Source organism: Ochotona curzoniae, unplaced genomic scaffold, assembly GCF_017591425.1.
Source record: "Ochotona curzoniae isolate NIBS_2020 unplaced genomic scaffold, NIBS_Ocur_1.0 scaffold_4505, whole genome shotgun sequence".
NCBI lineage: Eukaryota > Metazoa > Chordata > Mammalia > Lagomorpha > Ochotonidae > Ochotona > Ochotona curzoniae.
This window is the reverse complement of record NW_024467118.1, coordinates 40,724,899-40,738,796: the sequence shown is the minus strand read 5'-3', so window position 1 is coordinate 40,738,796 and position 13,898 is coordinate 40,724,899. Positions and strand designations below refer to the sequence as shown.

General features: G+C 35.8%; 1 protein-coding gene across 2 annotated transcripts in view; it reads left to right on the top strand.

Annotated features, from left to right (window-relative positions):
- Positions 1 to 13,898, top strand: part of GLRA3 (glycine receptor alpha 3) — a 112,692-nt gene that overhangs the window by 66,297 nt on the left and 32,497 nt on the right. For both annotated transcript variants that reach the window (XM_040966061.1, XM_040966062.1), the window contains exon 5: positions 6,593 to 6,675. In XM_040966061.1, the coding sequence (XP_040821995.1) occupies positions 6,593 to 6,675 (83 nt within the window). The remainder of the gene's footprint in view (positions 1 to 6,592; positions 6,676 to 13,898) is intronic.

Sequence of the window (13,898 nt, the reverse complement as noted above, 5' to 3'; positions counted from 1 at the left end):
GCCCAGGCTTGACTTTCAGCTCTGCTGTCAGTTACAACCTCCTTTGAGTTCACAGCCTAGAATGTGACAGGTGGCAGGTCAAGTATTTGGATCCTTGCCACTCACATAAGAAACTGGATTGAGAGCCAGGGCTTTGAACTAGCTAGCATCCCATATGAACAAAGCTTCAGTCGCAGCTTATATTTCCCCCCCACTGCTCCACTTCCAGTCCAGCTTCCTGCTGGTGGGCCTGGAAGGTCCCAGAGCACAGTCCAACTGCTTGGGCCCCTGCAAGCCTGTATGAGACCCAGGGAGTGTCCTGCCTCCGGGCTTGGCTCAACCAAAGCTGTTATGGCCAGGTGAGGAGTGAATATCTTCAATAGGTGGAAGGTTTATGTCTATCTCACAGTCTGTGGCTCATTCTTTCAAGTCTAAAAATAAAAAACAAGAAAGGAGAGAAAGAAGAAAGGAAAAGAGGAAGGGAGGAAGAGAGGTAACAATGGAGGGATGGAGGGATGAAGGGAGAGAGGGAGAAAGGGAGAAACAGAGGGAAAGACAGGGAGGGAGGGAAAGAAAGAACAAAGAAAGAAAGAAGGAAGGAAGAAAAGAGAGAAAGAAAGAAAAAGAGAAGAGAGAAAGAAGGAGACCCAAGTGGAGTCCCAGGCTCCTTCCTGTCTTCGGCTTGGCCCATGAAGGCCATTTGGATAGCAAATGGATCTGTCTTGTGCACTCTTGCTGTCTCTTTCTCTGTCACACTGTCTGTCAAATGAAACCTAAATAAATCCTAAAAAAAATAAAGGAAAGGGAAAACTGGTTTAAATTCTAGACTCTTGACTTGGACCTGACCTGGCTCCAGCTGTTACAAGCCTTAAGCAAATGAACCAAGAGAAGTGAAATTTCTTTCTGTGCCTTTCTCTCTCTCTCCTTTTCTCTGTCATTGATGCACTACCATTCAAGTAAATGAAAATAAATTATTGTTTAAAAATAAATAATGGAAGAACAGCACAGTAAATACTATATGCTGCATTTTATATTCATACTACTAATTCATACTGATATGTGCTCTTTGCCACTGACACTGCAAAAACATTGTTGCATTGAAATTGAATGATAAGAAGAAATTTTGAGCTAAACATGGCATGTAGTTTTCAGACAGTAATACACTTTTAACTTCTATTTTGTCTGAATATAATCACTGTCTTCAAAATTCAATAGTAAATGAAAGAATTGAAGACTGCTTGCATAATGTGTATTCATTTTTTTGAACACTGACATTTTAAATAGAAAAGCAAACTTATTTCAGCAGTGCTTTTAAAAATGTTTTCATTCACTTTATAATGATGGAAAATATACGCTGTAAGAAGAATTCAGTGTGAGAGAGAGAGACACAGAGAGATAGAGAGAAAGAGAGAGAAAGAAATTATGGTTTTTTTTCTTTCCAAAGAGATCTATAGGTTGTTTACATTATAGCTTCTATAAAGAACTATCAACAATATTGACCGCGCTTTGTGGAATCATAATATTTATTATTGTGTCTAGGATCAGGAAAACTCCAAAAGCAGTTGATAGAAATTGTCATCTCTTGAGATGTTTCAACAGTCTCATCTAATTATTTGAGCTTTATAAAGTCATTTATACAAAAACACCAAATCATTGAAATATATGAAATCCATGGGGGAAATGTCTTATGTGTTTTATATATATGTTACATTTCCCTGATTTCTTTTCAAAGAATATTTTATGTATGTTTTACTTTCTTTTGAAGATCCACTTTAGTATTTTTTGGAAATGCAGTTATACAGAGATAAGAAGATACACAGAGAAAAATCTTCCATCGGCTGGCTCACTACCCAAGTGGTCAAAATGGCTGGAGCTAAAGCTGATGCAAACTGATCTGAAGTTAGGAACCAGCAGATTCTTCCAGGTCACTACACAGGTGCAGGGTCCGAGGCCTTTGTTCAGCCTCTACTGCTTTCCTAAGCCAAAAGCAGGGAGCTGGATGGGAAGTGGAGCATCTGGGACATGAACTATTGCCTATATGGGATCCCGGTGGATGCAAGGTGAGGATTTAACCAAGGCTGTCACGCTAGGTCCATGTGTTTTACTTTATACTTAACATCTAATAATGTATTTAATACATCATTTCTTCTTAAAATATGAAATTTTAAATGTCATGTTAACTGCAGACCTCATTTTCATGAAAAATATTCTAGCCACTAGGCTATTGCTCCAGGCCTTATAATTTTGAGTTTCAAATAAATAAACAAAATATCTTAAAAAGGAACACAGAGTATAGAACTATAATCACTTGAATTACAAGCTCAGCTCATTAAATTCTACTGTGTAGTACCAGATGACACACTTAACTTCTAGGTTTCCTCATCTCAAAAGTAGAGTAGTATTTCTCTGCCTTGCAAGTTTTTAGGATAGAATAAATGAGTTGACAGTATAAAATATATAAGTACACAGGGAATGCTACAAATGGTTTACTTACTATTTTATAGCTATTATGTTTAAACGAATTAAGTTACTAATTAAGATGATTTGAAATTTAGAAAGATTAGAAAGTCAAAAATATTCATTTCCATTTAACATCTATAATAATTTTTAACTCAAGTAATGCTCGAGATATGAAATGTTTGCAAAAAATGGGTAATAAATGAATTTTAATGAAGTCAATTATTCATCACAGATTGTAATCAGCCTTTTCAACTTTATTCCTTCACTAAGCCAAAACTTCTTAAGGGAGAATAAGAAATGTCATATCCTGTTTATGTGTCTTGTCTCAGAAAGAGAACTTAGTGTTCTTCTTATATAAGAAGACAATCATTTCCAAAACAGTAGAATGTGATTAATTGCCTCTTGATTGTGTTTCCTTTTGATGTGCTCAGAACATATCTTTAATTTATATGTTTTGACAAAGAAATTCAATAACACATTCACTAAGCAGACATAATTTTCATCAATACACTGTTAAAGAAGCAATTGTACTCTATCCTAAATGAAAAGGAAGAAAAATCAACAAATAGATGTTTTTCGGGATATGATTTATGACAGGAGTTCTACAAACTGTTTTTCTGTGCCAAATATCTCCTTTCAAGTGCTATTTTTCTTTTAGAATTGTGTAATGTCTCTCATTTTATGCCAGAGAAATAGGCAGGATATGAATTTGACATCACTTGCCTGGTGAGAGTGTGGAAAAGACTCTGAGAATGCTATTTACTTCCATACAAAAGGTCACAGAATTAATTCAGCAAGTCAATGCTTGAAACTGACTGGCTGAGAGCCTCGGATATTTGGAAAATTAATGTGTGTATGTTCAAAATGTACGTGTGCACACTCCTAAAAACCCTTTCACAAGGCAGAGAACATTGTGTCCACCTAATTTTACAGTTGCTTTTTCAGAGAGAACTTTGTAAACTTACAAGATCTTATTCACAGGATTTCTTTACCTAGGGGAACCAAGGGTGAAGGTTCTTTTAAATTTTAAACTTTTTGAATTAATCTAATGTGCTATGGATTGAATCCAATTAATTATCAAATGACCCTCTTGCTATTCTTAAAAACGTAACAGCTTTATGTTTTTTATGTCTCCGGTTATTTTAATTGAATCTAACTCACCGAGGATATTTACTGTAATATGTAGATCTTTTTAACTTTGTGTTTATGTTCTAGATAAAAACACAGTTTGTGGAGTGGGTAATTGGTCTAACAATTGGACACCTGCATCTTTCAGAGATCCTGGGTTCAAGTCCTAGCTCCACTTTTTATTCCAGTTTCCTGCTAACGAATATCACAGGATGTAGCAGTGATGGCTTAAATACTCTAGTTCATGCTTCCCACACAAGGAGAATTTAATTTGTTCCCAGCTAGTTCCAACTCCAACTATCCCTGACATTTGAGGGAGTAAGCAGCATATGGGAGAGCCCCGTCTGTGTATTTCCATGTAATTCTTCCTACCAAATAGAAAAGTAATATTTTTAAGCACCATTGTAAAACATATGACTACTATTAATAGAATTCTTGGTTTTTTATACAACATAAATCCTCCTGTTTTTCAAGTTTTATTTTCTATTTAAAAGATTTGCAGAGAAAAGGAGCAAAGAAAGAAAGACAGATAGGGAAGTGAGGGAGGGAGGAAGGATGGAAAGAAGGAAGGATGAAAGAAAGAAAGAAAGAAAGGAAGGAAGGAAGAAAGAAAGAAAGAAAAAGAAAGAAAGAAAAGAAAAGAAAAGAAAAGAAAAGAAAAGAAAAGAAAAGAAAAGAAAAGAAAAGAAAAGAAAAGAAAAGAAAAGAAAAGAAAAGAAAAGAAAAGAAAAGAAAAGAAAATTTTTCTATTGGTTGGTTCACTCCCCCAAAGGCTGCAACAACCAGAGCTGAGCTGATTCAATGCCAGGAACCAGGAGCTTTCTCTGGTCTCACTTGAAGGCCCCAGACTTGAACAGTTCTCTGTTGCTTTACCAGGCCATAAGCAGGGAACTGGATAAGAAGTTGAGTGGCTAGGACTAGAACTGGCGCTCTTACAGGATATCAGTGCTATAAGGCAGAGTATTATCAGGCAGAGCCACTCTACCAGCCCCAAATCATTGTGATTTAATTCGCTCATCTTTGGGCCCACACTATAGAAATTGTGGGCCGAGTAAATGAGTATGTTTTAGTGGGAGAATGCATTGTCAGTGATTAAGAACAAAGTTTTTTGAATGTTTCCTCTGTGTCAATTATTTGTCTAAGAACATGACAAATGTCAATAATGTATTGCTCACGCTAACTCTCTGGAGTACTATTATCTTCATTTAGAAAAAAACTACAGGGCCCGGCGCGGTGGCGCAGTGGTTAAGGTCCTCGCCTTGCACGCCCGGGATCCCATATGGGCGCCGGTTCTAATCCCAGCAGCCCCGCTTCCCTTCCAGCTCCCTGCTTGTGGCCTGGGAAAGCAGTCCAGGACGGCCCAGGCACTGGGACCCTGCACCCGCGTGGGAGACCCAGAAGAGGCTCCTGGCTTCAGATCAGCGGCATAGCATCGACTGTTGCGCTCACTTGGGGAGTGAATCATCGGATGGAAGATCTTCCTCTCTGTCTCTCCTCTCTGTATATCTGCCTTTCCAATGAAAAAATAATAAAAATAAATCTAAAAAAAAAAAAAAGAAAAAAACTACAGTATAAGGAGATGAAGCAACATAGCTATATTGTGACATTTGGGTAAATTCTTCTGTGTAGAGTGTTCACAAATACACTTATTTTTACTGGAAACATTTTAATAAGAGACTTTCTGGATAGCCCTTAAGAAAGAACTTGATTTTATTTATTTTTAAAAGATTTACTTATTCTTATTGGAAAATCAGATATACAGAGGAAGAGAGACAGAGGAAGATCTCCCATCCGATGATTCACTCCACAAGTGACCACAATGGCCTGAGCTGTGCCAATCCAGAGCCAGAAGCCAGGAGCTTCCTCCAGGTCTTCCACCCAGGCCCAGCGTCCCAAGACTTTGGGCCATCCTCATATAGCTTTCCCAAGCTACAAACAGGGAGCTGGATGGGAAGTGGAGCTGCCGGGATTAGATCTGGTTTCCATATGGGATCCTGGTGTGTTCAAGGCTTGGACTTTAGCTGTTAGGCCACCACACCAGGCCCTAACTTGATTTTAATAAACTTGATTTTGGATCTGACTCTCTCTCAGATTCAGAAACTGAAAATTGTTGATGGTTCTAGAGGAGATTTGGGTAGTATTGTTTTCTAACAAAAAGTACTTGAGTGACAAATTATTAGAATATCAACGCAGTAATAATCTCTAGAAGTGGGAGGAAGAGTTTCCCCAAGGAATGTCCCTTGTGTTAAACAAAATTAGAATTTCATTAGGTAAGCAGGAAATTATACAGTGAATGTTTATAGAGTATTATTTCTTTACTATCAAGAGGGTTGAGGGAGAGCTGTGATCCCACAGAGGAAATTCTGACTCTGATAATATTCCAAGTCTTCCTGATTCCCTGCAATAAAATTTGCTGGTTGTTCTTTGGCAACTTCTCCAGTGTTGTTATAAAGCTGTGTGAAATTTGATGTGTAGACTTTTTTTTTTTGCATTCTGCTATTTATGTTTACAAATGCATTGCCCTTGTTATACTCGCCCCTCAAATACTCAATGTAATCTTGGGGAGATACATGCCTTCTGCTTGGTATTAAATTTACAAGTCTTACTCACAAATGTGTTTGGGGAAAACAAAGCAAAAAAACAATTGTATTTGGGGGGATTCTCTTCTGGAAGAAGAGCTGTCTTCTGCATATCTGTAGTCCTTTTTAAAGAAATTTAAAAATAGATGCATAAATAGTAGCAATGGGATTTTGTGTATTCAACCATTCCTCACAACTTCCCCCAAAACAGATTTACGTATAAGGTCATCTTCAAAATGTTCATGGAAAATGCCTATGTTAAAACTTTATGCATGAATGTCAACATTTTTGCACTGAAATAGCTCCTTCATAATAAATAATATACCTAACCTCGAGAACACTGCTTTATATACGGTAAACATTACCAGCTGCACTGTTTTTATTTAACAATATAACATTATCATTGCATCAATTTCCTTTATAATAGCTAATTTAAATTCTTTCAGACTGACATTAACACTTTCCTGCCCAATGGATCTCAAGAATTTTCCCATGGATGTACAAACATGTATAATGCAACTAGAAAGCTGTGAGTATGAACATTTTACTTGTTCTGAGCCTTTAAAGTATAGCAGACTTGAACTTTTCATGAATTATATACAGAGTTTGTTTTGGGATTGTTTTGGTCACATATTTACTAAACAGACATGTACTCTCTGACCAACTGTTGAAGCAGCGATAGCTTGTCAATACTTGATAATTGTCAACTCTGAGAAAGAAGTAAATTCAAGATCTATTAATAACAGCTTTTAAGTTTGATATTAAATATTTATCTTTATGTATGTCATCAAAAGTAAGATGAATAAGGGCCAGCATGTGGATCAGCAAGCTGAGCTGCTGCTTATGCTGCCTGCATCACATGGCAGAAAGCTAGCATTGAGTCACACTTCTGCTTCCAACCAACTTCCTGCTAATATGTCTAATGAGCAGTAGATAATAGTTAAAGTATTTAAGTTCCTGTCATTCACACTGGAGACAGGGTTGGAGTTCTTGCCTCCTAGCCTGAGCCTGAATCAATCCTGGCTGTTTCAGGCATTTGGGGAATAAATCAGCAGATGGAAGTATACAGACACACACTATGTGTCTTCCTTCATCATGTTGCCTTTCAAATAAGAAAGTAATAAAACTATTTTTAAAAAGTAAAAAAGACGAGTTATTTAAAACAAACCATCATTCATTTTTGAGTGCCAACTTACCGGGCAAGTATTTCTGTATGTATTAGTTCTTATAACAAGAATATTGTCATTATTTCCCATGTTTTCCATGTTTCCAAGGTGAAAATGGTTATTTAGAGTGATTGAGTGTTGTATTGGACATCTCAGAGGACTACAAACTACTTCACCCCAAAGCCTGCATGCCCTTCAGTTAACTAATATGTATCATGTTAACACGGCTATACAGAGTATATTACAGATGTTTTCTCAGGAGAAAATTTCTCACACATTTTCAGAGTTACACATTATCAGAAATTTGTGCAAGCTTTTAGAAACTTCTCTAAATTGTGTCTGTTATTTTTTAAATGATTGTTTTACTTGAATGCCAGAATATACAAATATATATCCTCAGTTCCTCCTCCACCCCAACTTGTTTTTTTTCTGAAGTGAAACTAGTCTTCAAACTTTGTGGTTGGCGTTGCAGCACAATGTGTTAAGTTGCCATTGGGGATGCCTGCATTTCATATTAGAGGGCTAACCCTGAGTCCTAGCCTTATCATTTCCAACAGTTTCCTGTTAAATTCACCTTGGAAAGCAGCAGATAGGGACTTCATTATTTGAGTCCCTGTGATCACTGTAGGAGACCTGCATGAGCGATTGGGTCATGGATTTGGTCTGGTCTACCGCCAGATGTTGCACGTATTTGGGAAATGGATCAGTAGACAGAATCTCTTCATTGACCTCCGTATCTTTTTGTGCATGTATATATATATGTGTACACGTATTTCTCTGCCTTTCTAATAAAGCAAAATATTTTTAACCTCTTGAAGTTTTTCATCTTGCAAAATTTGTATACTGTATCCATTCAATCACAATCTATACTTCTTCCCTCCATCATTTCCTAGAAACCACATTTTCTTATATTTCTATGAATTCAATAACTTTAGCATTAGGTGCCATGGCATTATAAGCTAGGCATCTGCCTGAAGCTGGCATTAAAAAAAAAAACAGAAGCCAATTCACCTACTGACTGTTCCACTTCTGATCCAGCTCCTTGCTTATGAACTGGGAAAGTTGCAGAGGATAGCTCAACGCCTTGGGCCTCTGTACCCATATTGGAGGTTCAGAAGAACTTCCAGCTCTTGGCCAAATTCTGCCCATGGCAGCCATTTGGGGAGTGAACCAATGTGTGATAAATAGGTCTCTCCTTCTCTCTCTGTTTCTCTGTGCCTCTTAAAAAATTTTTTTATTCATGTAAGTGAACTCATACAATATTTATTTTTTCTTTGATTTCACTGAGCATTTTCAGTTTAAGATTTATCCACTTGTATCAAACAATTATTCCTTTTGAGTCTGAATAATAGCCCATGCACATATACACCATATTTTCTTTCTTCATTACTTTGTCAGTGGATACTTGCACAGCTTCCTGATTTTGATGACTCTGATCAATAATACTATCAACAGGGATGTAGAACTGTCCTTTCCAGTTTGCTTCACTTGCTTAAGGTATATAGCTAGAAGTAAAGTTGTGGGGTAATATAATTCATTTTTGACTTTTTAAGGATCTACCATGTTTTTATTAGCGGAGTTACCATTTTAGTCACCAACATGCACAAAGATCCAACTTCTCCACATCCTTTCCAATATTTGTTATGCTTTAAAAATGCTGGTTAACAGTCATTTTAATGAGTGTGTGATTCAGTTGGGTATTTTGAGTACCCAAGATCATCTGTAATTTAAAGCATTTCAGTCTTTTGTTTTTAGTAGTGATTCTGTCATTTATCATTCTTTATTGCTTCGAGCTGCCACTGTTTCCCTTTATCCTCACTCCAAATAATCACACTTCTAAAACTCACACTCTTGTCGCAGACCAAATGTTCTTTTCAGAACATGCTGCCTCAAAACTTGAGATGTACTTCCCCTGGAGAGAACTTCAATGTCCAATCTCTGTGATCCCTTAGAGGATGCAATCGGTACATCATCTGCTGCTTGTCTCAAGAGAAGAAATGCAAGGAAATGAATTGAACCTTGAATCTTCCATGTAGAACCTAGACAAGCTATATGAATCCATTAATATTTCACAGACTCACTCTTCTCTGTTCTAAGATAAGTGAACTACATTGAAGGTCGTAGAGGTCTTTCAAATTCTAAGAATTTGTGAATTCTCTAAATATACAACATCATGAATCTAAAAGGTAAAATTAAGACAATAATATCTAGAAATCACTGAATACTCAGAATGAGAAGGATCAAGGGTAAAAAGCAAAACAAAATAAGTGAATAAAGAGGAATATTCTATATTAACTACTAAGAGGAAAATCAGCCAAATGAAAACTAGAAAGAAAAACTGGGTACAACCTAAGAGAAAACATTACTAAAGAAAATTTAAAAGACACACGAATACTGGAGATGTGAACCTTACAAATGTTTTATACTGAAGTCAAAACCTCAGAAGTGTGAGTCATTCTGGCAACGGCTTTGGCTGTTTACTTTATGTCGTTGTTCTGGGGCAGCCAGGTTCATGGATCGCTACCAGTGGATTCTTACTGGTTATGTAATAAGCAACCCTCTCACATTTCAAGACTTTGAATCTCTAAAGTGTTTTTTAGAGTACTACTCCCTAGTAGTTTTTTCAGAGTAGAATGAAACACACAAATACAGTCCTGGAAAACAAAAAGGTCCTGCCAATGTATTTGTTCTTAGTCATAGCAAGAAGAGTCATATCGTGTCTAGTCTTCCAGCCTGTGGAAGCATTGATGAATGGACATGATTATGGGGGTATGTATTTGACCTAGCAGTGAAGATGTCATTTGGGACACCCACACTCCAAGTCAGGGCTCATGCATTTAACTCTCAAATCCACTCTCATATCTAGCTTCTTGCTAATATACACCTCGGAGGAAGTAGATGAGTTCTTAAGTAGGTGGGTTCTTGCCACCCCAATGAAGGTCATGGATTGAGTTCAAGCATCTCAGTTTTGCCTTGGCCAGTTACTGACTTTTGCAGGCAACTGGGAGTAAACTTGTGAATAGAAGATAGCTCTTTTTCTGTCTCTGGCTATCAAGTAAATTAAATAAGCTGAAAGAATATTTTAAACCATCATAATATATGTTTAGATTTTATTATGAGAATTTTCTTAATTTGTCATTGCACATAAACATGGTAGAAATACACCATCAGTATGAGTTACATTGTTTTCTAGGAATAATGACTTTTTTCTGTGTTAATAATATTCTCACAAATTTATCCTACACAGATATTTTTGAAGTGACGAACTATGTCTGAGTATCTAGCACTAGTATATGTAGCTATCATGGTCATTTATAATTGAACCTTCATCTCCAACATAATTATAATCAATGATATACTATCATTTACACTAAAAAATAAAAATGACATATCCTTTCTACACAAAACTCTTGTCTCCAGGAGTTAGCTTCTCATATTTGGCCGAAATAAATTGATATTTAATTAGAAAGTTATGAGATAGAATGCCAAGAAAAATTTTAAGAGTATAACTTATGATAAAATTTACTAAGTTGAAAAATAATTTTATAAAATATTAAATATTAATTATCAAAAAATGCAAACATATTTAAAGGGAGTGAACAAATTTCTAATTTTTTGTTACAAGCAATTTAAGACTTGCACATTTTAAAAACTAAATGGCGTTTGAAAGCATAGTAACTTGGCAGCATTTTATCATTATAATTATACTCTTATACTCATCACTTTATTAAGTATCCTACAAAACTTGCTTTTTCAGGGTCATCACTGATTTTGATAAACTTGAATTTATTAGATGAAAGAATCAAATAGAGTTGCTCCCTTTTAATTACATGGAAGCTTTCCTCTACACATGACGTTTTTATTTGATTTGATTTGATATCATACTGTTTAGTTGCAAGTAAAACATCAGCTAGGTTTTGTCTTCTTAGGCCATCTTTTTGTTTACATTTAAAAAGTATTTTTAAGATAATTATACTTGCTAATAGACCTGAAAGGAACATCAATGTTTCACATGTATGGCAAATTATGAATAAGTTATTTAAACTAGTATGTAGATTCTTAGAAAGTGTAACACAAACTCATTTTTATTATACCATGTATTAAGTCTGAGTTGCAGTGCTTACTATGCTAAGTAGTCTAAGTACTTTCTGTTGAGCATGTTGATGAATTCATTTTAATAATATAATTCATATGCATTTTGAGGATAAGTCATACTAGAATTTCATAATTTTATTCTCTGATGTTTAAACCATTAATCACATTAAAATCTGAATTTTATGTCATAGCACCACTCCTCAAATACTTTGAAATAAAGAATCTAAAGTGGATATTCCTGTGAGGCTTTCTTCTCTAGAGTCTGCTGATATTTTTTTGGTTCTTGAAAAATGAGGAGTGAAACTGAAATAGTAGGCATCAAAAACCTTGAGCTAAAGAATAATGATAGTGGTTTTTGATTTTCTGAGAAGACAACAGACATTTTAGACATTACCCAGCTGTACTGGCTCAAAATGTATTGGTGAAAGGATTGTTTCATAGTTGTGCACAGCTCTGAACCTCCTGCCTTCAGAAGTGGACCGGGAACACTTCCCAGCCACACCATGTCTATTCCAAAGACGGGCTCAGCCCAGCCCCCTCCTGAAACTATGGCTAACGGAGAAATCCAACCAATCAGGACATCTTTTTCTCATGAAAATGGGCTGAAAGTCATGACCTTTTCTGTTTAACCTGAGATATCTCCAAAGCATTTTCAACACTTTCTGTCAAATGTGTGAATTTTCTGAAGTCTTGAGAAATATGAATAAAGTTGCTGGTATACATGTCAATTAAGAAGAGCCATTAGTAGTTAAAAGTTATCATTTTATTCAGCATTATCCAAAACAAAAGGAGGAGAATTTAAATCTGTGATTCAAAACCAAGTACCTCAAATCTTCCAACAAAAATTTAACCAAAGTACTTATGAGGTGATGGATATAGGTCAATTGCAACAAAGAGTTTTAGAATAAGTGTCAATTGTTAGGAAGATATTTGATTTAAGAGGCCTTATAACTTAAATGAAATCATATGTAAAGCCTGATTTATGATAAGAGGATTCAAATTAAATGCACAAATTGCAAATAAAAACCTAGATAAATACATTTTGACATAGCAGTTGTTCCTTGTCAGTTCAATAAGGTTTACTTGAGTAATATGTCTTCTAGCAATATGTCAGTATGTACCAAGAGTGAGCTTGTTCTTGCATTTGTTTATAAAATTCCAACTGCTGATTAAGAACATAAGCATTTGCTAACTGGGTCATACTAGAAATCTTACTTTCATGTTCTCTGTGCTAATAGCATTTGAGATAACTGAGCCAAACTTGTTTCTGGTTGAGTTTTAAAACTAAATGTGAGTCTATAATTTATTAATAAACTTCTAAATTCATTGTAACTGAAATATACTCTTAGTCCTCCTTTGCCCTTTGAACACCTTTTTCCCTTTATAGGAAGAAACTCCAGAAAATTCATCCAAACATGAAATTAAGATGAGTTACTGGAGTTGCTGCTGTGATACAGCCAATTAAGGTGTTACTTGCAATTGGTGGTTCAAGTCCTGACCCCTTCTTTTTCAATACAGCTATCTGCTAATGTGCCTGGGAAAATAACAAAAGATGTCTCAACTTCTTGGTCCCTTTGCCCATGTAGCAGACTTTTACAAAACTCCTAACTCTGTTTCTCTCTCTCTGTCATGTGAAATGTTAAATAAATAAATATTTAGTAGAATATGTTACATAGTGTAAAAAGCTTTAGAAAATCTGCCTAGCTTTTTCACAATATACATTTTCTGTGAACTTTCTACAAATACCACATTACCAACCATTGTAGTATTATTTAATAAATTTTTATTATATTAACTTATCTGTTCTGTTGAGAGGCAGACAGAAAGACACACAGAAATTGATAAACAGAGTTCCCTTATGTTGGTTCACTCTGCAAATGCCCATAAGAACCAGGGCTGGGCTTAAGTGAACCAGAAAACTCAGTTTTATTGTCCTACTTGGGTGGGAAGAATACAAATACTTGAGCAATTACTTGCTTCTTCCCAGGGTACACGTTAGCAGGAAACAGGAATTACAACCGAAGCAGGAATATGAATCCAGAAATTCTGATGAGGAAATATGGTTCTCTAACAGGCTATTCCTGAAACCATTTAAATATTAGTTTTATTTGTATATGTTATCCTTTGTTAAACAGGACTGTTTACTTCACTTTCTAGATTTTAAGATTCATTAAAGGCAGACGAAGAGGGACAGGCAGAGAGACAGGGATAGGGAAAGAAGCATGGATATCTTCCATCTGCTATTTCACTGCTCAAATGGTCATAGGATTCAAGACTAGCAAAGGCCACAGCCAGGAGTCAGGAATGCTATCCAACTGCCTTATGTTGGAGAGAGGAACATGACACTTAATCCAACACATCCTGCTTACCAAATCCATTAGCAGAGGGCTGGATTAGAAGAGGTGTTGCAGAGACTTGAAACAATATGTGATGTAATTTTTCTAAGCTACAGCTTAACCTAATGTAGCATAATGTTCATATACTTTTCATT